This window comes from Physcomitrium patens, chromosome 21, assembly GCF_059467195.1.
Source record: "Physcomitrium patens ecotype Gransden chromosome 21, ASM5946719v1, whole genome shotgun sequence".
NCBI lineage: Eukaryota > Viridiplantae > Streptophyta > Bryopsida > Funariales > Funariaceae > Physcomitrium > Physcomitrium patens.
The window spans coordinates 5909241-5932667 of NC_143430.1; the positions used below are offsets into that span (position 1 = coordinate 5909241).

General features: G+C 39.5%; 4 protein-coding genes and 1 long non-coding RNA gene across 8 annotated transcripts; 4 read left to right on the top strand and 1 right to left on the bottom strand.

Annotated features, from left to right (window-relative positions):
* Positions 1-222: 222 nt before the first annotated feature.
* On the bottom strand, positions 223-4558 carry LOC112274536 (uncharacterized). 3 transcript variants are annotated; one of them, XM_024504171.3, is made up of 12 exons: positions 4176-4558; positions 3876-3980; positions 3581-3698; positions 3276-3384; positions 2989-3064; positions 2707-2782; positions 2445-2527; positions 2199-2265; positions 1951-2059; positions 1607-1771; positions 848-1241; positions 223-711 (listed from the first exon to the last, which is right to left on the bottom strand). In XM_024504171.3, the coding sequence occupies exons 1-12, from the start codon at positions 4236-4238 to the stop codon at positions 442-444; spliced, it is 1635 nt and encodes a 544-aa protein (XP_024359939.1). In that variant the 5' UTR covers positions 4239-4558; the 3' UTR covers positions 223-441. The 3 variants fall into 3 exon arrangements, with proteins under 3 accessions (XP_024359939.1, XP_073385961.1, XP_073385962.1); XM_073529860.2 differs by having other exon boundaries at positions 848-1237; positions 1603-1771; positions 4176-4533; XM_073529861.2 differs by having other exon boundaries at positions 4180-4364.
* On the top strand, positions 4362-4830 carry LOC149986733 (uncharacterized). The gene is made up of 2 exons (XR_016499715.1): positions 4362-4497; positions 4652-4830. It is a non-coding gene; the product is annotated as an uncharacterized LOC149986733 (long non-coding RNA).
* A 55-nt stretch (positions 4831-4885) lies between these two features.
* On the top strand, positions 4886-6217 carry LOC112274539 (50S ribosomal protein L35, chloroplastic-like). 2 transcript variants are annotated; one of them, XM_090245501.1, is made up of 4 exons: positions 4896-5172; positions 5346-5456; positions 5644-5760; positions 6003-6217. In XM_090245501.1, exons 1-4 carry the CDS (start codon positions 4981-4983, stop codon positions 6072-6074), a joined length of 492 nt encoding a protein of 163 aa, XP_090101627.1. In that variant the 5' UTR covers positions 4896-4980; the 3' UTR covers positions 6075-6217. The 2 variants fall into 2 exon arrangements, with proteins under 2 accessions (NP_001365423.1, XP_090101627.1); NM_001378494.1 differs by lacking the exon at positions 5346-5456 and having other exon boundaries at positions 4886-5172; positions 6003-6178.
* A 1122-nt stretch (positions 6218-7339) lies between these two features.
* On the top strand, positions 7340-10858 carry LOC112274535 (glutamyl-tRNA(Gln) amidotransferase subunit B, chloroplastic/mitochondrial). The gene is made up of 9 exons (XM_024504169.3): positions 7340-7358; positions 7609-8301; positions 8480-8689; positions 8847-8981; positions 9194-9397; positions 9560-9757; positions 9895-9963; positions 10154-10270; positions 10538-10858. Exons 2-9 carry the CDS (start codon positions 7621-7623, stop codon positions 10610-10612), a joined length of 1689 nt encoding a protein of 562 aa, XP_024359937.1. The 5' UTR covers positions 7340-7358; positions 7609-7620; the 3' UTR covers positions 10613-10858.
* A 7699-nt stretch (positions 10859-18557) lies between these two features.
* On the top strand, positions 18558-22599 carry LOC112274089 (uncharacterized). Its single transcript, XM_024503252.3, has 2 exons — positions 18558-20927; positions 21178-22599. The coding sequence occupies exons 1-2, from the start codon at positions 20172-20174 to the stop codon at positions 22063-22065; spliced, it is 1644 nt and encodes a 547-aa protein (XP_024359020.1). The 5' UTR covers positions 18558-20171; the 3' UTR covers positions 22066-22599.
* Positions 22600-23427: the final 828 nt, after the last annotated feature.

Sequence of the window (23427 nt, forward strand, 5' to 3'; positions counted from 1 at the left end):
GAATGAGGAGGTTCTGTTTCTTATTGGGAATGTAATGTTTACAAAAGTCGGAATGGTCACGTTTCTGCGTGTAACAAAACCATTTCTGCATGCTGAGAGTCTCTATTCAGTGACAAATTCTCTTACTCATTCGATAATTATACCGACTTCGGGATCAAAACATTATCAACTCATATCTTTTACCGAAGCTAATATTACATGACTCTCGACCTCTATAAACAGTGTTCAAATAGACATTGAGATTGAATGTATTCAGCACGTCACAGCTGTTTTTAGAGTGTACAAGCTGGAGTACACTTCAGCACTGTTACAACACCCAAAACATCAATCGCTTGGACATAGAAACCCGATTTTTCACACATAGCAACGATCAGTTGCTAGATCCGCCAAAACCATGTTTAAATATGAACGACCATCTTTCCTAACTTTACTGTGCTGCAACTAACACTTGACACTTGCCAAACCGCCTCTAAGGAACATTGCACCAAGCAGTATCGATCCAAAAGCTGTAGATTTAACAATAGGTGGTGCACTTCCCAAGGGACGAACGAGTCGACGGACAGGAGAATTAGCACTAGAGAGCCTCATGCTAGAAGAACCGTCCAAACACCTACAGACGGATAGCGACACTCTGGCATATCTCACAGTGGTTGTTGGATGATTCTGGATAAACAATCTTGCAACTCCCGCAGGCAGAAACTCCGACTTTCCCTGAGGAAACATGAGAGTGATCAATTCTAGAACAACTCAAAATTGTGCCACAACTATGCAACTACACGTCAGATGAGCACAGAATCATTCAAAACGAAATAAAAGACTACTTCAAGATGGTCCTCTTTTTACGAACCCTGAAGCCTAGTGCAATGGAGCCAGGTTGGTCAAGTGCTGTAACAGCCTGTTTTCTAAGACGTGCACTACGCCGTTCCGGTGGCTTCTTTGAAAAAGTGCTGGTATTCATCACGTCCGACTGAAGTGACCGTAGCTGGTCAGCTTGGTTGGTTCTTGCATTTCTCCTCCCTTTTCTTGGTTTTGAAGAATTTAGGATGCCAGTTTTGTCATCACCATCAGTCTGCATTGAACTATTCGTCTGGGCAACCTCTTCTTTAGATCGAGCATCATTATCGCTATGTTCATGAGATTGCTCTTCAGCAGGAACCACAAACGACTCAGGTAACCCTTTGGGGTCCTGATTCTTGTAAGCCTGGTGCACCATCACTCTGCCACCTTCGGCTACCCTCTTCCTGCAGACAGAGACGAAGTTAAACTCCACTGATCGTATCATGCAACCACATTAAGCATCCAAAAAGCAGTATTCGCAGTATCACACTCTGAATTGTTTCATTTGCAAAGCATTAATTCTTTCGTCACATCTCAATAAATTGGACATGTCAAAGGGTGTGTGTACGACAATTTCTTACGATACCTCCATGACACTTGCTTCAGCTCTCATTACAGTCTATGTTGACGAATTAACGTCAGAAAACCACAGACGAATTATCATCGTCAATTTTTCTTTGTCAAGATCACAAACAACTAATCTTATGCTGCAAACGGTTTTTAAAACTTCTCTTTGGAGAGACTTGAGGAAGGAGATTGAGTTACTTGCCTTGTAGGCCTCTTTCCAGGAATTCCACTGACACTGTGAACATCATCACCGCTTTCGTCTAAGTTGGAATTGGCTATACCCACTGAAGTTTTCCTCGTAAATGTTTTGCTTACGGTAGTGGTTGAAGGGGGTGGCGGTTGACATGCTTCGCAAGCATATACACTTCTGCAATAAACAATCACCCACACCTTCAAATTTATGTTCACTTAAATACAAACACGACTTCACATGAAAACAATACCCCGATTCATACTACTTTATCCTGGACAGATAAATGAATGAGCACTACTAAAAACAGACCTTCATGAATTGAATTTATCATGCCAGCATTTCAAGTTCAATACCTCTGAGCTATGGTCCAGACTTTAATAGGCCCACCACACTTTCCGCAGGCCTTTTGATTGTACACATAACGCAGTTGACTTGCCTTTATTTTTTTCGGAAAAGGCTTATCTAGCATCACAGAAGCACCCCTAATCATGACAACTCATTGATGTGGAATCATCGAAAATATAGCATAGGATTGTGTATACGTAGGAGTGTGAGCCACAGCAGTAGCAATTAAAAAGCGTCAAAGTCCTACAAGCCACACCTGAGTCCTCAGGTAATATGGTAATGATGTTGCCCACTTCTACTCCAATTTCCATCTGTCGTTTTGACTGCTCAGCATAATGACACAGGTAGTCTTAATGGATAAAAATAAAGCATTGATCGGAGAGAACATATCAGAAAACTTCCACAAATGAAGAACACCTTCACAAACATCTCACTGAAATCTCAGCTCGCAACGTTAAAACCAACAGCATCGAGATGAACATTTCAAATTACAAGAGAGTACCTGTTCCCACAAAAACTCAAACGTAGGACGACACACCGTATTAGCTGGCTGCTCTGGATGAAGTCCCACCACAAACAATATTTCTGTGGTGTAGAAATCAGGGGGCATATTAACAAGAAATTACACCCATATTCACGAAGTATCACAGTGATATATCCATAATGTACCTATTAAAGCTGTTATAGTTGCTACAAGGATTCATTGGAGAATGAAAGACACACGAAAAAGAACAAAAATCGCATGATTGTACATAGTTTCACACCTGCTCTGTAAATATTACCAATCCCGGCAACGAGTGTTTGATCCATCAAAACGGCTCCAATGCTCCGCTTCGTTTTCTGTCCGATCTCACTAATCAGATGCTGCCCATAATTTGAAATGGACTTTCTATCAAAGATATGAATGTGATGCTTGAGCTCGAAACAAATCCAACGATGAGTAAAGGGGGTAAGCAGACCCTCTAAAAGTGGCTACATTGTATGTCACGTATTTCACTAAACGCTTGTTTACATAAGGATCGTAGTTTTAAGTTTAGCAACAATACCTGTATACTCGCCCAAAGAAGCTCCTTATCCGCATCCTTGCGCAAAGGATCTGGGCCCAACTCTGTTATCTTTTTCCTGAAACGTCATTACACAAAATCTCAAAAAAAGGTATACTTAAAGAAACACAATAAAGTCCCCGGTCATGATACAGAAAATACTCTGAGTTATTTGTTGAAGTAGGAGCGAAAAGTGTACACGTATATGCAGGTGAAGAACTATGCTTATAACTTGACCTCCCTTGGTGAGAGTTCTAGATTCATGTAGAAACTGGAGAGCAGTTATGTACCGATACAGCTCAATGTTGCCATGATCACACACTGATGCACTCAAATGTGCTTCAAACCCTAGTTCTTCGTTATACAAGCGAAGTCGCGTAGCTTCCCTTGGTATTGGTCCTAATAACCCAGACAAAAAAAAATCAGAGACATGGCTGTAGCACATTTATATTACTGTTCATCGAAAAACAATCGAGTACTTTACCCAAGCGACACCGCAATAGGGCTACATTCAACATAACACACAAAGCCACGACCTCAAAAGAAGCAAATCAACACTTTCAAAGTGACCGACCATTCACTGCATCCATTGTACCTGGAAATGGGTACAGACGAAAGGATCCCGACATTCCCAAGTGAATATGGACAACAACGGCATCATCCCCAACCTTCTCCAACACACCTTCCTCTTCAACTCTCTCGGGAGTGAAAAACTGCCAATCCAGAAGATTAGCAGCAAAATATTTAGCGAACTTTTATTTTAAGATACATGATATCCATCTACAAAATTGTGGAAAGCATCAAATATAAAACACTTTAATCCAAGGTTTCTAGAAAATGCTGGCATGCATGATGAAGGAGCTCGAGAGAAGGATCTTCGTTCAACTCACGTAGAAAATATTCTTCCCGTGCACCTCGATATGCGTAAGAAAATGTCCATCGATAGCCTCAGCGCCATCGGCAAAGCGCCCAGTGGGTGATGTCGCAGTAAATCTCTGCCAATTTCAATGCCAGAGCAAATTGGAAAAAAAAAAAAAAAAAAAAAAAAAAAGAAGAAGAAGAGAGAAGATAGAAAAGAAGCCCTCCTCATCAAACTCATGAAATTTTATTCCAAGCAATACCAAAACAATTTGTGGCTCTTCGTCTCCAAATGAAACGCACCCACAACAGAAAGAGTGGAGAAAGTGTACATGCCCAAAGAGAAGCTTGCGATGCGCGAACGCGAGGCGGTGCAACAGCGGGCCTTCCACCATGACGAGTAATAACTGTACCCGCCGCTGATCACTATTTACAAATAAAACCAACACTCGCTTGACAAGACCCAGATACTCATCTCTGAACAGACGACGGACCTGGAATCATCGCAACACGCCGCACCAATGTCCGTGAGGCAAATGCCTCAGAGATTAGAGAAACGTACATCAGTGTTCAAGCACAGTCAGCTTGTTACTGTGAAAGTTAGTGATCCAAGACCGAAAGAATTCGAGGTTCAGAGTGTCGCTTCACGGTTTGGTAACTTTATCCACCTCATTTTGTCACACTCTAAGTTTATGCCCTAATTAAAACTTCTTACGCCCAATGTTTTGCTTTTAACTGAAAGAATTGCGCAACTTTATATTTCGGAGACCTTCAATCTGACGTAGACTGCTGTGAATCACAACCACAGAAGTGGACGACAGGAGACAACCACGTCACCTCGCAAAATCCTGGACCCTTCATTATTCATTCAAACATGGAGTGATCCTCCTAGAACGACAATCGTAGGTCTTCGATGAATGTGAAAATGTATTGAGAGAGTAGAATCAGTTGTGAAATTTTACAAGATTGTTGTCTGGAGCTCCTGCGTTATCTGGTCTGAACAGAAGCAGGATAACACTTCTCAATTTCCCTCAGTTCCTGTGTGATTTCGAACAGTCACAAGTCTTGGTAGTAGTGGGACTGTGCGAGACGGTGTTGTGACCAGGTGGTAGACGAGGGTTTGAAACCTTGAAAGCCATGGCGATGATGCTGCGAGCATGCCCTTTGGCAAGGCTTCGAGATGTCCATCTCGTTTCCTCCTTCAAGGGCTTGTCACTCAAGTCCAACTCCACTAGCGTCTCTTTCTCTGCCGTCCAGGTGACGCCGGCATGCAAGAAGCTCGTTGTGCAGCCCATGGCTGCCGCCGGTTACAAGCTCAAATCCCACAAGGTGAGTGCTGGTCGTTTTGGGGAAGGGTACGCATCTTTGGTATGACAATTACGGGACGTATCTCTCGGTAACCAAAAATGAACTGGGCGCACAGTTATTTCTGTTACGAGTGCCTACAAAGTCTCCTTCATTGTTCAATTTGTTGATCTCTTTTGAGTGTCGCCATGGTGTAGTGGCATCTGGTAGCGCTTGTTCGGCTCCCAATCGTGGACAAATTTGTTTTAGCCTATGGGAACGCTAGTGGAGTTGGACATGTCAGACAAGCCCTTGAAGGAGTTGGGCTTGTAAGTCAAGTCCACCGCTGGCGTGCATTGGTTGTTTAATCCTCGAAATGTGAAACGGTTTATGGTTTGAAGGAATGCTACCTAGAATGTCATTGGGCAATTTTCAGAGGCCTATGTGCAGTCTCTCTTCAAAATACTTTCATATCTGGGAATTGACTTGTTGTTGACGTCCATTTACGCAATGCAGGCATCAGCCAAGAGGTTTGGTGTAACAGGAAGTGGTAAGATCACCAGAAGGTGTGCAGGAAGGGCTCATCTTCTGCGGAAGAAGTCCACGAAGCGCAAGAACCGGCTCGCGGGCAAGGTATGTTAATTGTTCTAATGCTAATTCAATGCAGAGGTATAATCTTAACAATTTGGATCGTCGAAGCTCGGTAGTGTATGTTTTGCGAATCATATTTCTCCGCATGAACGTAACTAACATTGCTGACGCGTGAATGCCATTGAATTCGTTCTCAACACTGGACTCTTCATTCCGCTGTGCAACTCCACTTTATGACTAGAGATAGATGGAAGCTAAATGAATCGCATGGGCTGGCTTTGCAGACCGAGGTGAAGCACTGTGACTGGCAGAATGTGATTGGCGCTCTGCCATACCTGAAGACAAAGAAGCAATAGAGTTTTTTCTTGGTAGTATCTTGACAGATATGATTAAGCTAGGAAGTCTGTTTGGGAAACGCCATAGTTAAGCTTCAGGTCGCAAATGGCAATCTACATCCAGGACGCGACTCTTTCTGTAACACGCAATTTTTTCTCATGCACTCATGGATGGACATGCATCTCCCCTTATAAGTCGTTGGTTTGTGGCAGTGAAGGATTCCGCTGGGTTGTACTTGCATATTGTGAACGTAGTTTGTTCATTAGCTAATTAGGTGGTTTGTCTTAATAAATACCATCTCTAGATCCGATCACCACAGGTTGCTTTGATTGATGTACCTTGGTAGCACAGATACTCAACCTTCTTGAAACCTTGAATCTCCAGGTGCTGATTTGTGAGACGGCGTTTCTCGTGCTAATTGTACACAAATGAAACCTTAGTTCTTTTTCAGCTTGTGGGTGTTTACATGAAAGTGAACTTATCACCTCCAGGGGCGGCAACGCAGACCTAGAAATATTCGTAATGCATGGCGAAGTGTTCTGGAGTAACTGAGCTTTGGACATCTTGCGTAACTCCATGCCTCTCGTCCGAGTTCGTCCATTACACCGGATCTTTTCCTCTGTTGACGTCCAAGTCTGAATCTCCGTTGTCTTCTTCCACTCATATTAGGTTAAGCGCTTCAGATTGGCTTGCGCACTCTCAGATCTTCCTCTCAATCTGTCCAAGCTGAGAGAATTCGTCTCGCTGGAAGAACAACTTAAGTAAAACTCTGTGGTAAACTTAATAGGTATTGCACGAACCGGCTGGAATATATCAAGCTCTCTGCAAAACATTTGATCGTACCAACGAGCCTCCCTCTCTAACGTTCGCTGCAATAGCCCTGGGAATGCCTCAACACTGATCAAAATCCTTCCCACCCGTATTCTTACTTCACAAACAGCATTGCAAAGTCTAATGTTCTCTGGAGGCATTCCAAATTCCATCTAGACCCTCGTGGATATATGAAAGAAGGGCTTAACTTCAGCAAATACTCAATCCAACACCATAACTAGGTTTCATGGGTTGTGACATTCGATTATTCGGCTCAGGCTCATTCATCCGTAATGGCGGTTGGATAGCCGATATCGGTTCTCTGTGGATGGCCCTCCTTCTCGTTATCCTTCTGGTATTCACAAAGACTCTTCAGAGTTGTTGCTGCTCCTGCAACAACAATCGTCAATTAGTGCTCTCGAGGCGGATTACCTTGAAATTCGCATCAGGTACTACTGCCGAATTTGAAAAGTTCTGTGGGTGTAGTCTACGTGGTGAGATTTTTTAATGAATCCGAGCGATAAGATGGGTTTGAATTGCGTAATTCGGTAATCCTGGAACTGGAGGCCATTGGTCATATGTGATGCAGTTTTTTTCATTTCGAATTTTAGGTTTGTGGAGACTTTGAGTAACTCTTTAACAATGTGAGTTCTGCGTTGAGATTTGGGTTTGTCTGGTTGGAAGACTGTGGTTGAGGTTCATGTTTGGAGAAATCGAAGTAATGAATTGAAGAGGTGATTGTAGAGGTGGGCAGAAATGGCGTCATGGCGCTGTCTGGAGTTGGCTCGGGGTGTTGGGACGTCGATACTGTTTCGAGAGGCGGCAGCGTTAGGGAGCTTGAAATGGAAGCGAACCGCAACGGCAGCAGGAGCATCGCAAATCACAAACTGTCTGCATAGCGTAGCCTCCAATTCAAAGCGAGAGCCGCGGCCCGTAAAGACGCGCGTAATGACGCAAGAGAGGGGCAGTGGGGAAACTCAAACCACGGCAGATAAGTATGAGGCCGTGATAGGTATAGAAACTCATGTACAGCTAGGGACATCTACCAAGGCATTCTGCTCCTGCCCTTCGGAATACGGCAGCGAGCCCAATGCCAATGTGTGCCCCGTCTGTATGGGACTTCCCGGCGCACTTCCTGTCTTAAATGCGGCAGTGGTGGAGTCTGGCGTCAAGCTGGGACTAGCTTTGCAGGCAAATATTGCGCTGAAGTCCAAGTTTGACAGAAAACAGTACTTCTACCCTGATTTGCCGAAAGGATACCAGATTTCCCAATTTGATATCCCCATCGCTGAGAAGGGCTATATCGATGTCGATCTACCCGTGGAGTTTGGTGGTGGGCATCGTCGTTTCGGGGTAACCCGAGTTCACATGGAGGAAGATGCTGGAAAACTAATTCACGCTGGAAATGATCGTCTTTCTGGATCTTCTTCATCTCAGGTTTGTCAGAATGTGACATTCTTTGCATCTATCAATTAGGAGGGGAATTATATGATCGAATTGTGTGCTACGAGTATACAGGATGTCGATTTCAAGGTTTTGTCTTAAACCCTACTGAGTTCGCGAACTTTAGGAAATTTTCCTATTCAAAACTCTGATATATTTTTTTTTCTTGTAGGTTGATTTGAATAGGGCTGGTGTGCCTCTACTGGAGGTCGTTTCTGAACCAGAAATGCGAACAGGGCTGGAGGCTGCAGAGTACGCTGCAGAGCTACAACGAATGGTGCGGTACTTGGGTATCAGCAATGGCAACATGCAGGAGGGCTCAATGCGTTGTGACGTCAACATTTCTATCCGCCCTAAGGGTCGTGAACAGTTCGGTACCAAGGTCTTTTTCTGCCCCTTTGGGAAATCTCTTCTGCTTTTACACAGTTCGGATGTTGGTAGGATTTAAGTTCAAATCTTGACGAAACCTTTTGATGAAAATAAACGGGATTGCTTGCGGTTCTGAGCATTGTTATTAAGAGGGGATGGTATTTTTACAGGTGGAGATCAAGAACATGAATTCGTTCTCGGCAATGCAGAAGGCCATAGAGTTTGAGATGGACAGGCAAATTGCTCTTTTAGAGGAAGGTGAAAGAATAAAGCAAGAAACAAGGCTTTGGGAAGAGGGTTCTCAGGTCTCTTTCTTTGATTTGCTGTGACCCTTGTGTCGGTTGTGCTTGTACATATACTCTGAATTACTGCTAATCGTATTAAGAAGTTTCAATTTACTGTTTAAATGTGAGAGTTGTTGTAATAAGGTGAGATGTGAAGATATGAACAATAGAGTATCATGTTTTTTTATGTAAATGATTGGCGATTGGTGACTGGGGTTGTTTGTATGGTCCAGCAAACCATCAGTATGCGGAGTAAAGAGGGCCTGGCAGATTACCGATATTTTCCTGAACCAGATCTGCCAGAAGTCGTGCTGTCTCAGGAGTATATAGATACAACCAGAGCAAATTTACCTGAGCTTCCAGATGCAAAACGCCGGCGTTATGAGAGCTTGGGTCTCTCTATGCAAGACACACTTGTGCTTGCCAACGACAGTGATGTAAGTTTATTCATAGAAATATATCCCATGTTCTATTCACTTCAGATTATTCCTAAGCCGATTGAGATACTCCTTCTGGCCGGAAATATAAAATGATCCTACCCCTCTTCGTCATCTTGTAGGAAAATAATGCGGCTTTTTCAAGGTTGATCATTTGTGCAGGTGGCAGCATTCTTTGATGAAGTCTTGGAAAAAGGAACAGAAGTGAAGCAGGCGGCGAATTGGATCATGGGAGATGTAGCTGCTCATCTGAAAAGTATCAAACTTACCATCACTGAAGCTAAATTAACACCAGCGTCGCTTGCAGAGCTGATTGGCCTTATCAAGGATGGCACAATTAGTGGCAAGATTGCAAAAGAGGTGTGTCACCCATCTTACAAGGGGGTTTCCCTGTTACACCAACTTGCTAGGTCTTGCTTCTCAATCATAATTTTAGGTTAAAGCCCAGCTGCCAGCTTCACTGAGCTAAGCTTTGTATTGATCACATTTGAACGCAGATTCTGCCAGAACTTATTGAGAAAGGTGGCAGCGCAAAGGGAGCAGTTGAATCAAAGGGACTCAGCCAGGTGATTGTTTTTCTCTACACATAATTTGTTGGTCCTAAGCACTCTGTTTAACTAGTAGTGTGCCCAAGCCCAACCATCCTAATATAATGATAATAGGCCGATGAAGATAGAAGTTGGAAGCAACTACTCTGATCAGCGTCCTTTCTCAATTCGCAATCCTGACGTATTTCTAGTCTTTGATATTGACCAGATTTCGGATCCTGCTGTCATTGAGAGCATGGTGGACAAAATTTTGGCGGATAACGTGAAGCAGGTCGAGGCTTACCGTGGAGGCAAGACCAAGCTTCAAGGATTTTTTGTTGGACAGGTTGAGTTCTAGTTCTATTGATTTGTTTATGTGACGACTGGAAAATGCTGTCGGGCTGGGGCTTAATAGATATTAAGAGAAAAACTCAGCTTCAACATTTCAAGGAGTTTTTGTTTGATTTCATTTAGAGAATGAAGTTCGATTTATTTGAGATATTTCTGTAGATGAATCTTTGTTCAAGTGAGCGTTTCTGCATTTCATATTCGTCACTGTGGCATATAAGTTCCTCCTAATAACGCAGCTTTATCGGCCTATGTTACATGACAGGCAATGAAGGCGTCAGGCGGGAGAGTAAACCCAGGTCTTCTCAACAAAATCCTGATGGCTAAACTCAATGGCTAGTACCCTCACGGCTTGTTAATTGCCTACTTTTGAAGAAGGTTTTAAGTAGAACTGGCCACGGTCATGTACAATACAGGCTCAGAGACACTAGTTGGACTCCATTCAAGAGGTGTGTTTTACCTGGTAAATTATAGGCTTTAGACCTGAGTGCTAATGGCAGGGCAGTGTTCTTGCTTGAGGGGAAACCAACAGTATTCTTTGCAAGATTTCAATTGATCTCTAACCACCACCTAGCATTTAAAATTCTACGATTGCAGCATTGCACCAAGTTTCTGCTCCTGAATGTGCGACAACTTGCAGATTTCTTTCAGTTCATTTCAATGTACCTTGTTAATAATATTATGTTATGTGCAGTATGTACTGGTATGACTTTTATTTTTCTTTATGTTCTGCAGAGAGTAAGATTTCTTGGTTATGAACACCCGGTTATTTTAAAAACGTAGCAATTCCAGTGCAACTGATCTGAAAATGCCCGTGTTCTTAATGGATAAGACCGCAGGTTTTAGATGCATTCAGCAGGAACACCCTGTCTAATACGCATTTTATTTTTCTGTGCACTGTAACAAGGTTTGCTGTTGAAGTAAATCATCCTGTGAGAACTAAACCAATGTTTGATTCGTGAATCTCTCGAGTAAGGGAAAAATACTGCATTTATATTTCCAAGTGATTGAATCGAAGTGGTGATGTTTGAATTGCGAGAAGATCTTGGTTTGTCGGGGACGTTGAGATTGCACGTTCGAAATGAAGCTTGCAGCTTGTATGAAAGGTTCGCTTGTGGGTACCTACAGTCGGCAACAGATCCTGGCATGTAAATTTATCTCGTAACTGGACCGCATATCGTTGATACTTCATGTTGGATTCCATGAAGTTTTCAAATGATTTTGTTTTGCGAACTTTGCAAGCCGAATAATGCAGTACAAATTTCCAAAAGAAATTAACCTTGTGATCGTTTTTACTAATTTTTTTTTCTTGTGACCATCCATTAATTACTGTAGCAGAAGACTGACAAACGAGTCATGAATCTAACATTGACCTCAGATACCTGAATCTAAGCATCCAACAACGGAGAGGAGGGCATTCCCAACATTGTAGCAGCTGCCCCACGTCAGAACTTCATTATCTTTATTCCCCATTTGCATTCCCACATTTATTGATTGTCTTTATTTCTTCTATAAACAGGAACCCAACGGAAGGCGTTGAAGATAAAATACATTGATCAACTTTAAGTTGAATACTGCATAATATCCTGAACCAACATTTTGTTTTGTAGTTGACAAAAATTGAGGGGATTGCTATAGCCACCACAATCTGCCACCCACTCTACATGTTTCTTAGTTTAGTTTTTTTTTTTTTTTTTTTTTTTTTTTGGATCCTACTTGCAAATTGTCCGTTTTATTTTGTCCTAGCAAGCATAATTAGTTGCCAAAAGAAACAGAAACTTAAAACTGAGCTTTGCCCCATACAGTAATAACTGAAAAAGATACTTGTTTAATTTCATAAATTATTTGGTTAAAAGACAATGATGGTGTGTTCAGTAACAACGTATTATATTCAATTATTTAAAATGAAACAACAACGTTTTATAAGCTTCCGTACATTGAGGATTATTTCTGTTAACCCAAATCTATCCTTCATTATAGAATGCACTAAAAAGATTTTAAAAATAAATAAATAAATAACAATAATGATAATGAAATGAGTCCTTGAATATTTTTTGATGCTTTAATTAAGCATGGCTTGAACCTTTCGAACATCATTCCACTTACAGCATTGTAAAAAAAAACAAATAAATGTCTAATAAGTAAATAAACAATTAATTGTACATGATCTCCATCTCTCAGAAAATGCTTTGGATAAGTACAAACATTACTTGCAACTAATTCCCACTTCGAAAAAGCAGCAATAAGCTTCGAGATGCTTCGAAAGCCAAAAGCGAAGGAATCCTAGTCCGAATGGCGGCTAAACCCTAAACCTGGTGAGAAGAAGCAGAAGAAGAAGAAAAAGTGGGGCTCTGAAGACCTCGCGAACACTGGACGACGCCGCAGCCGAGGAAGCATTCAACGAGGAGAAGAAGAAGGCAAGCATTCGAATCCCGTGACGCCACCAAGTGTAAGCAAGGGATTCCAACCGAGAAACGGTCCACCCAATAATCTGTTTGTTGTTGGGAAGGATTTTGGCCGCGGCGGGTTAAATTAGCCGAGGCAACTGGGTGTTGGAAGTAGGAGGGAGAATCAATCGACCAGCAAGGCCATATACACAGCAGTAAATTAGTGTATTACTATTTCCGGAATTGAGGCCTCGTATCCATGACGAGGAAGATTTCGTCTCGAACGGAGCGAAGAAGAATGAGATTTCTTCTTGTGGCTGTGCCGCATCGTGTTCCGTTTTGTTTGTTTTTTTTATGTGCTGCTGTTCCATTTGACTGGGGCGTGGATTTCTTCAACTCAAACATCATCCAACCCACCTCGACCTTGTTCTAATTGTGGTCGTTGTTGTTGTTATTCCGTTTCAGAGCTCACGGTGAGTTTGAGATGTGAGGCTGTGTTTTTTAGGGTTTTGCCAGTGTTGCAATCTTGTGGGGAGGCTGAGCTGAGGCACCTCGGCTGCTGTTTCGAGAGCTGGATTAGGAGTTGATTAAGTGAGAGATTAGTGCTTAATCCGTGCAAGAAGTGCACTCTTTGAATTGGAAAATGCAATCTGTGGAAAGCTCCCGCTTCCATTCCATTGCATTCTACTAATCTTCATGCTCTGCCCCCATTCACAACAACGCGTACGTTTACAATCACAGAGTCATGTAAGTATTAGAAGACGAAAAAGAAGAAGAAGAAGAAGGCATTTGTTGTCTACATTTACCTTCTTCTTTTTTAGAGAAGAAATGATAAAGAAAAATTACAAAAAAAATAAAAGAAAGGTCGTTTTTATTATTCATTTGGGTAACGATTGATTGAATTGTTGCCACAAGGGTATTTAAAGGTTTAAAACTATTGTTTCAGTCTACTGTTATATATATTATTTGTTTATCTTTTGCAATTGATTAATCAAGAAGTTGATGTTAATTCTTTATTGAAGAGGACTTAAAATTTTAATATGATGCAAATTAAATCTTTAAATGTTTTAAAGACATGTATTAATAAAAAACTAAATTAGTAAAATAAAATAAAAATAAAAAACAATAAGATAGAAATATTGGATGATATAACAACCTATAAGTATAAAACATGATCTAAAATAGTGAAGAGAACTTGCAAAGTATTCAAAAACTATATAGGGTAAGATCTTAAATGTAATTATCTAGACACTTTCTTTTTCTTGGCACAAACAATTTTTACTCTAATTCAATCCATCTTTTAATGCTAGAAGAACAAGTTAAATCTTATAAAACTATTAGATTAAATAACAGTATTATTAGGCTTTAGTAGTAGAAATAAGACAAATAAAATATATATATATATATATATATGTGCAAAAATCTCAAGTCTTATTTCAAAAAGATATTTTATGTGTTTTACTTAGTAACCAAAGATCTTTAATGTTAAGAATTTATTACAATTAAAATTTTTAAAACCATAGATATTCTGCCTTTGATAAGAATATATATATATATATATATATTTAATAGAAATATACGCTTCTAAAGATAATTAACAACCATCTTTCACATCTTAGATACTACTAAGAAGTGTATGTGGATATGACAAGACTTCTTTTATTTTAAAAAATGATAATTTCTAAATCACATATATGAGAAATTTATTTTAAAAAATCATCTTAAAAAAATATTAATTTAAACTTCTTAAAACACCTACTAAAAATATTATTTAATAACTCTATATCCTTCTATTATATCTTTAAATGTTAAATAATTAAATGTCAAGTTCTAAAAAGAATCTAATATTAGAATTTAGAAAAAATTAAATATCTAAAATAAAATTAATAGATTATTTATGGATATGAGCTTATATTTTGAGAAAATGCAATATCAATGAAAGACAGACTATGATTCAAAACAAATGTGTCTACTACTATTGAAATTACAAAATAGCATAGAATATTGTGGGTTTTACTTGAACTTAAATATATAAATAAACACACACACATGCATATATATATATATATATATATAACATATTTACATGGCTTATTTTATATTACAATTAATGCCTAGAAGAAGGAAAAAAAAAAAAAGAAAAAAAAAAAAGAAGAAAGAATCAAAATTAATAGTAAATGTGACTTATTTCTTTTGACTTTTGACTATATGATATAAATAGAAAAATAATTTTGCATAGATATTAAAAAGGATAGTATAGACTATTGAATAGATTCAATATATCAGTTTTAAAAAAAAGTAACTTCAATTAATAGTGGCTCAAATAAAGCTTTTTCTAACTACAGGCTTTTAATAACCTTTTTAAAAGAAAAGAAAAACTGAATCAAATTATTAATATGAATATCTTTTAGATCTTAGTTTTCAGAGCTTGGTTTTAGAAAATATAAAAAAAAAACATCACATGATCTTTAAACAAGAGATATGACTGTATGCAAAAGTATAAGGGATCACATATAATTATTTATAGAATATAACAAAACATGTTGGTAAAAAATAAAGTTTAAAGCTTTAAAATATCTATTTTCTTTACTTTAAAAATAAAGTAAAAATAAAAATATATATTAAAATTTCACAAAGAGATCTACCTCCTACTATTCAAGAAAAAAAAAAAAAAAAAAAAAAAACCCTCTAATTACTACGTACTATCTATATAATTATAATTATATAGAAAGAGAATTGTTAAATTGATCCACCCATCATCATTTGTTGCGAATTCAACTATTTTTCATTGGTTTTCAACCAATACGGATCCAACAGTGGAGAATTTTTCGATCATTGTTAGGTCAATTCTTAAGTGTTTGGGTCAATATAAAAATTCTCCATATTTAATTATTGTAGTAATTGATGTTTTTTGGAGAACTATTTTTACAAAAAAACCTGAATTCTAGTTTAGTAGTGTTCCCCCTTTACTTTCCTATTGTTTCCAATGCAACCGCTTTTCAGTCACGTTTGGAGTGAAGTGAAAATTCAGAATCAACAATAATAATCATACTAATAATAATTATAATAATACGCAGTTCAGTATTGATCGTAGTCGTATCCGGCATCATTCCTCCAACTCCTGGGTTTTCCATAACACAAATCGGGCACCAGTTGCGCGTTGGAACGAATCGTAGTATTCGAACATCTCACAATGATAGGGGACATTCCATTTGCAGCCCATGTATCCGTCTAATTCTCCCTCCTTGTTTCTTTCCGGAAATATACATATAAATTTATTTGACACCGGTAGAGCACACAACACAAAACATTCCTTCGTCCGGCTCTGCAATTAGAGGGCGATCTCCCGAAAGAGATCGCCTCGCACCCACAAGTAGCCACGCGCTATCGACAAACCAGAAAACTGCTTCTTCAGCAAATTTCTGATCCCCTGCGGAATATGGCATCGCCATTCATATATCCCCCCCTTTTCGGTGATGAGAATTCGTTGTCTAGCTTGCTCTCCTCGCCCCGCAGTCAATCGAGACCAACCAAGGAAAGTGGAAGTTCAAGTAGGAGAATTGCACGATGCAGCTTTTTTGAGGTTTTGAAGAATCTACGAGACGTGGTAAGGCGGGTAAATATATATATATATATATATATATACATACATATCATGTTCTCTCTATTTATTTATTTATTTGTGTGACATAGATATTGGTGTGTTTGATTGTTTGTTTGTTTGTTTGTTTTTGTTTTGTTTTGTTTTTTTGTTTTTTTGTTTTTTTTTGTGTGTGTGTGTTTTTTGACATAAAAATGGGGTATGTTCAATGCATTCATTCGTAAGGTGAAAAAAAAAGTACAAAACGGCTACTCAACTCCTAATAACATGGTAAAACAAAATTTAGAGTAATGTGCTACATGGGGAACTATAGATGACTAATCTTGTACTTATTCATCTATTATCAAGTCATTTTGTAGTACTTTAAAGTTTCATTTATTTATTTATTTATTTATTTATTTATTGTGTTTTGAGACCAATCTAGTGGTGTGTGTGTTTGTTGCCCAATTCATCACAGGGTTTTCACAATTTCAGATATTTTGTTTTCTTTATTATTATTATTATTATTATTTTCATACAACTTTGAGGATAGAGTTTTCACTGAACACTTTTATCCAGACATAGAATCACTACCCTACACTGCAACACACCATTTATCAACAGCAAGCATTCCTCCAACATGTAAGCAACAAACACTCACACCCAGCACTTTGTTAGCCTCAGAGGATACTAACTAATTCTCCATTCTAAATGTGTGTCGAAGGTGTTTTAGAGCCCTTCATTAAACCCTACCATCTACACACCAAAGCAGTGTCACATAAACTGACACTTGAGGCAATCTTTCAATCACATCAATCAGAAAAACTTCTCACAACAACCCTATTGAGACAAGTTGCAGCAGAATTAGGTTTTCATGGCCCAATTGGCATCTAATTAGGGTTGTAGATTTGTAAGAGGGTTTTACAACAGAAGAACAACATGCATGATATGTGTATGTGTCCATGAGAATAAAAAAAACAAACCAGAATCCTAATTGAGATAGATAGAGAGAGAATGACCCACATTTCACTTCATAATTTTAGAGGGGGGGAGACACGATGATGAATAGGGAAGGGTTTATGGGTACTACACAGGGTCTGGCCCTGGGCACAGTTCAAGGAATGATGTTGCTGAGCCTGGTACCAAATTCATGTCCCAATCATTTGGCAACCACTTTGCAGTATAAAAATGTGAAAAAATAATATAAAATAAAAGAAATAGAGGAATACGTAAATAAATGAAGCAGGGCATGGTTTCAGGATTTTAGGGTTTTTTAATCCATTTGTTTTGTTATTTTTCCCTCAGAGGTTTGTGCCCATGGATCCCTATTCTGGCTGCAATACTAAATTTCACCACCACCCACACCAATATCAGCAGAGTTTGAGTTCCAATGCCCTGCTTGACAAGGGGATTTTTATCAATGTTGTTCAGGTCTTGTTGTGTGTTTGTTTGTTTGTTAATTAATTAATTGATTAATTATTTTCCCCCTTCCTCAAAGCAATGAGAGAGATTGATCACCATGGATTAATTCTAAGCATGGAACTGATGATTTTGAGTCTTTTGGAAGTTAGTGTTCTTATATGGATATTTAGCTAATATATGTCCTTTGACCTCATTCTAATTCTTACACCAAAGGTTTTTATTCCAATTTAACATTCGTTCCGATGCAGATTTACCATTCCTGTCATGGAACTTCTTTTATCATAAACTAATTAACTTTGTGCTTCTTTTCATTCATCTACTTTCTCAATTTGTATAATTTATTTAAAGAAGAAGAGTTTTATTTTAAAGGTACTAATTGCTGAAAAGAAAAGAAACAAAAACCCCACCCTACTGAAATTAATAATTTTTGATGGTTCATATGAGCCAAAATGAGTAACTCTTTGTAACTGATCCATTGTTTTTTTAAGCCTTATGTCAAACTTCTGGGTTTGTCATCAAAAGTGACCATTCTAGTATTTGTTTCCGCTTTGAATGTATGCATATGCATATGTATATATGAACATATTTAATTTAATTCTTTATAAAGAAAACAATGATACCATCATTTGTTCACCCTCAACATGCATTCCAAACCTTATCTATTATGCTTCAACCCACCACTTCTGTTCATACATACAAGATTTTAGATGGGACAACTTGTTGAGTTTATGAGTTCATCCATTCCAGGAGGTGCTCCTTGAAGATGGTGATGAGTTGCAGTGCTCTCAAAAACTCTTAAATCCCTCAGTAAAGGACCCATTTTAGGACCCACCCAGCTTCGAGCATTAGAGAAATTTTTGTGAACTTGAATATATATATATATATATATATATAATTTTGTTTTATTGGGTTATTGAAAAGGAATGATTTTGTCCACTGCCTGATGATGGATTCTTTGCATCAAGGGTTGTTTTAGTACCAATGAATTTACATGTTGCTCCATAGATACTTGATCATGCTGATTATCATATTTTATAGCTTGAAAGGGGTACTCAAATGATGGATCCGTAAAGTACCACATAACTGGATGATTCTTTGCAACACTCTGCAACACAAATTTCCATCCATAAGGAAACAAGAGTTTGGCAATGTGGTCACCAATCTTCTTCTTTCTCAATAGTAATAATAATAATAATAATGATAACAAAGGATAGAAAAAATAAATAAATCATTGTACTGTAATTTGAACCAATTTTTCAAAAAAAAACTTTCACAAGAAGTGTTCATTATATATTTATAAATATAAAGCAAGAATAGTCATTTTTCATGACAAGCAGGTCAATTTGAGCTTAATCTAATGAGACACAAGAATCAAACACCTTCAACTCATATTTACAAACAAATATGCTTTCATTCATCTCCTTTACTTCATGGTTTTAACATACACTTCACATAATCCATATTTGAAGATTCCGTGCTTCTTCAGAGTTATTATACACACTAAAAGATGAAACCAGTCAGAGTGTGTTAACAACAGATTAAGCTACACAGTGGATTACACATATCCCAGTAGAGTTGCTTTTAGCATCAGAGTAAAGTTTTACGCAGAGGATTTTTGCAAACCCAGAGAGCATCGACATTCAATAACAGCAGTAAGTTATTTATGTGGAGGATAAGAACATCAGGGCTATTGCAGACAGAACACGAGTGAAACTTCAGTGGGTACAGTGGTGTGTGTGTGTGTGTTTTTATTCTTTTTTATTTTATTTTATTTTTTTTACTTCATTCGCAACCGAGGTTCCTCGATTTGTGTGAGATGAAAACGCTGAAGTATTCTGGATGCAGTGTAAAGAGGTGAGGATCTGGGTCCTTAACACTATTCCGACAATATTCTCTTGCAGGGCCGCTGGCAACCCATTTAACGGCCATCGTTAAACTGAAGAACTGATTCCCACCTCCCTTGCTCAGAACTGTCTCTTCCAAGCTCTCTCTCCCTGCTGCTATTATTCTTCTTCAGAGACCTGAGTTTTGGTCTTCTCCTTTCGATTATCAAATTGGTCCTACACTGAACTGCCATCTTTTGCATGCACGTGGATGCTTGTTGCTCTGCTCGAAGCGGCTCAGCTCAGAAAGTCCCTTTTTCTCTTCAACTTCGAAGCGATTACTTCAAAGATGTGCTTCGCTTCACTGATAGGAATTGGGGCGGGGTTATAGTAGAGGTAGATTACGCTTGGGTTGCAGTCGCTTGGTGCAAGTTGAAGCTTGTGGTCAAGGTCGAATAGAGTCTAGCTCTAGAAGTATTGATCGACTATCACTGAGTTCAGGTTCGTGGTTTTGAGGTGTAGGAATTGAGGATGTTAAGTCTCTGGTGATGCGACTGTACCTTCTTGGCTTCATAACTAGCTTGACACATCGAGGTTGTGAATGTTTGACACACTGCAGCGCTGAGTTCTGCGGCGTTGAAGTTCCACGTGGTTGCGAAGAATTTTGTGGCATCTGTTACTGTAAGAATGGGTGAAATGGCTGCCCGAGCAGTGGACAGGAAGAGTGGGTCTAAGAAGGCGAAGATGGCGCAAGAGGGGAAGTACCGGGGAGTGAGGAGAAGGCCTTGGGGTCGATACGCTGCAGAGATCAGAGATCCTCATACAAGGGAGAGGAGATGGCTCGGAACGTTTGACACGGCAGAGCAAGCTGCAGTGGCTTACGACTTGGCCGCCAGGTCCATGAGGGGTCTCAAGGCAAGAACCAACTTTGTGTATCCAACGCACCAGACGTGTTTGATGTCGGCCGCCCTGGCCGCGTCCAGAGCCTCTGGGCAGTCGAATGGGGATGGTTTCTTCGGAGGCACGAGCAGTGGTAAACATGGTCGGAAAATGGACTGGAGTATGGCTTTGATGCCTGGTGGGAATGATGAGAGTGTTGGTGTCCCTGGCCGCAGCAATTTCAGAGTTGGGCTAATGGATACAATGCCAGACCCTCACAGTGAACCGGCGTACAGGCACATGTACGAAACAGTGGAGAGGCTGGCGAGCGCCATCAGTGATCCTCGACCGAGGAATTCACCACATAAAAATGATGACTTTCTGAGAAAGTCTGCAAACAGAGAGACGATAGATGACTCAAAAAGTTCTGAAACTCGAGAGCAGTGGGCTGTACATGACGTTCAAGAATTTAACCGCTGTCACGGTTTGGAGCAAAGTATTGTTGAAAGCTCTGTGATGCGCGGAGGACGCGGATGTGTTACAGTTGAAGTATCATCTCTTGAGGTATTTTCCTGGTTTCTCAAGCTGATTGGATCGTTCTTAAACTTTAGTTTATCGCAAGGTCTAGTCCCTTTTTACGTCTTGAAATGCAGAATGTGGTAGTTGTGGTGGCTGCATCGTAACTGTCATCGATGCAATTCTTGGAGGAAAAAAAATCAGAAATCTAGGTCGTGGACTGGTTTGGCGCATGGTTTTGAATGATCTTTGACTTTCACACGAAGTCCTGATTAGTTTCTGTTATTTGTACCTGCAGGGCAATTGTCTCGGCGACCAACCAACTTCACACTACCAGGTAACGGTATCTAATGGTTCTACTTTAACCAGGAATGATGACCCACTTCGTAGCAGTGACAATGCGCAGTCCTCGCGAGCCTCCTGCTCATCAAAGTTTTACGAACATTTGGCGGGTACTCTTTCCCAAGTAGTCTTCAAGTATGTCAACGTTGATAAGGAGCTCCCCGCAGTTGGTTCGAATTCTGTACACAGGAGCCTCGTTGACTCCAGTAATTGTTTTTTAACCACTGAGGTCTCTCACTCTGAAGACTCCACCACCTTACCTGTGTCGTCCTTTGTGGACACTGCGACTTCACTAGATTCTGCACGGCTCCTCTCCATACCAGTCGAGGCTCTGGAGCCATGCTCTGGAGCTGAGATGTTTTGCAACAGCCCCATCTTCAATCAAAACAACGATAAATTGCAGAGCATTTTCCCATCCACTGTTAGTTTTGCGATGCACACCAACGACCAGCAAGCAGATTGGCCTTGCAGCAATTTAAACCAGCCCAGCGTGACCCATCTCGACACATGGAATGGAGTCACATACGAACCCTCAGAAAGCTGGGGTAATTTGTGTGAACTTCCAGCTGTTTGGCAATACTACGCTGATCCTGAGATGGTGGCGAATGACATGGAGGGTGAGATGATTGACGTGACGCACGAACTGGCGATGAGGACGTCAAGTGACTGCCGGAACTTCCAGGACAATGACTGTGGCGATTGCTTCACGGTTGGAAATTGGGAATTCTCTCATTGTGACACTGCAGAATCCTCAATGTCTGCTATCAACGGTGACGAGTATTTTTGTAAAGATAAGTATACCAATCACGGGGACCATGTGGACATGAGTTCTTTCCGGATTTGATACGAGGACCAAATGAACTACCAATTTCCGGGGATGAACTCGCCACGCTAGAATCAGCTATTGAAGTTCTCTAAACAGGGTGCACTTTCAGGAGCGTGAACCTCAGAGCTCCTGTGTCTGGAATTGTTGACGCTCTTCACGGCTTTCTCTAGTGTACATATGAGTTTAGGAAGAGCTACAACTGAAGCTGTTGTGATTTTACTAGTGTATATACTAAATAGTACTCGGGAGTCACACTTGTAAACAATGAAAAGACATTTCAGACATGTTTCGAGAGTCTGCCACTTTTTTGTCCGTAATTCTCAAACCGTGGATGCAACGATGCAAGGAACACACACTTGGTCCAAGCAGCGACAGTGATGAGCAGTGTTATAGCACCGTCTGTTTCCAGTTACAACCCTACACTCCCGTCTTTCGTAGCTAATCGATTGTGGGAAACTTCTCAACTGTGGTAGACCTTGAGCTGCAGACCTGGAGACCAGTAAGCTTGCAGGTAGCAATACAATCGGAGGAATATGCCGTTAAAGTCCACAATTCTAGCTTCTGTTCTGATATGTCATTAAGAGCTTTTGTCTCCTCCAGGTCCCCATTTCACCACGCTTGAGCTTCGATTGCCACTTTGCGTAGCTGAGCAAGAAGGTAGGAAAAGAATCATCCATATCTCTCAAGAGACTCAATTGCTGGAGGATGCATTTAATGCGTTTTTAAGACAGACTCATGACTCAATTGTGCATGAAGAATCAAGGTTAAAGCAAATTTAATGACGGGTCCAGATAAGGTTTCTATTCACTTGGTTGTTGGAAATGATGCAGTGAGAGAAATATGCCATAAGAATAGCTGATTCTATCTGGTTCGATTTTTTTTCATTTTAATTTACTTTGCAGGAAGAATAAATCACCAGATTTTTCAAGTGGACCTGGGAAACTAAATAGAAAACTTGCATGTACATAGGTTACAACAACAGTATTTCTATAGAATCATTTACTTATTCAAGACAAAACAGTTTATATATATATATATATATATACAAATTTATTTTTATACACAATTACATTAAATAGATCCACGAAAAATGCAATACACCAATACCAAAGTAAATTTTAAAACATGTGTAAAATAAATAAATAATCAAAACATTTGAAGTTAAACATTCGAGTATATGACTTAAAGAAAAACATATAAAAAAATTCTTTTTTTGTTGCTTATTAGTTTTTTTCTTCAATAATTTATTAATTAAAAATAAGAATTTATTATTAAAAAGACAAATACCTTAATTCGCTTAAAAAATATGACAAGAATGCACTTAGAGTCAATGTTTATTTTGTACATTTGAAAAGGTGCTCTTTGCTAAAGACCAATGAT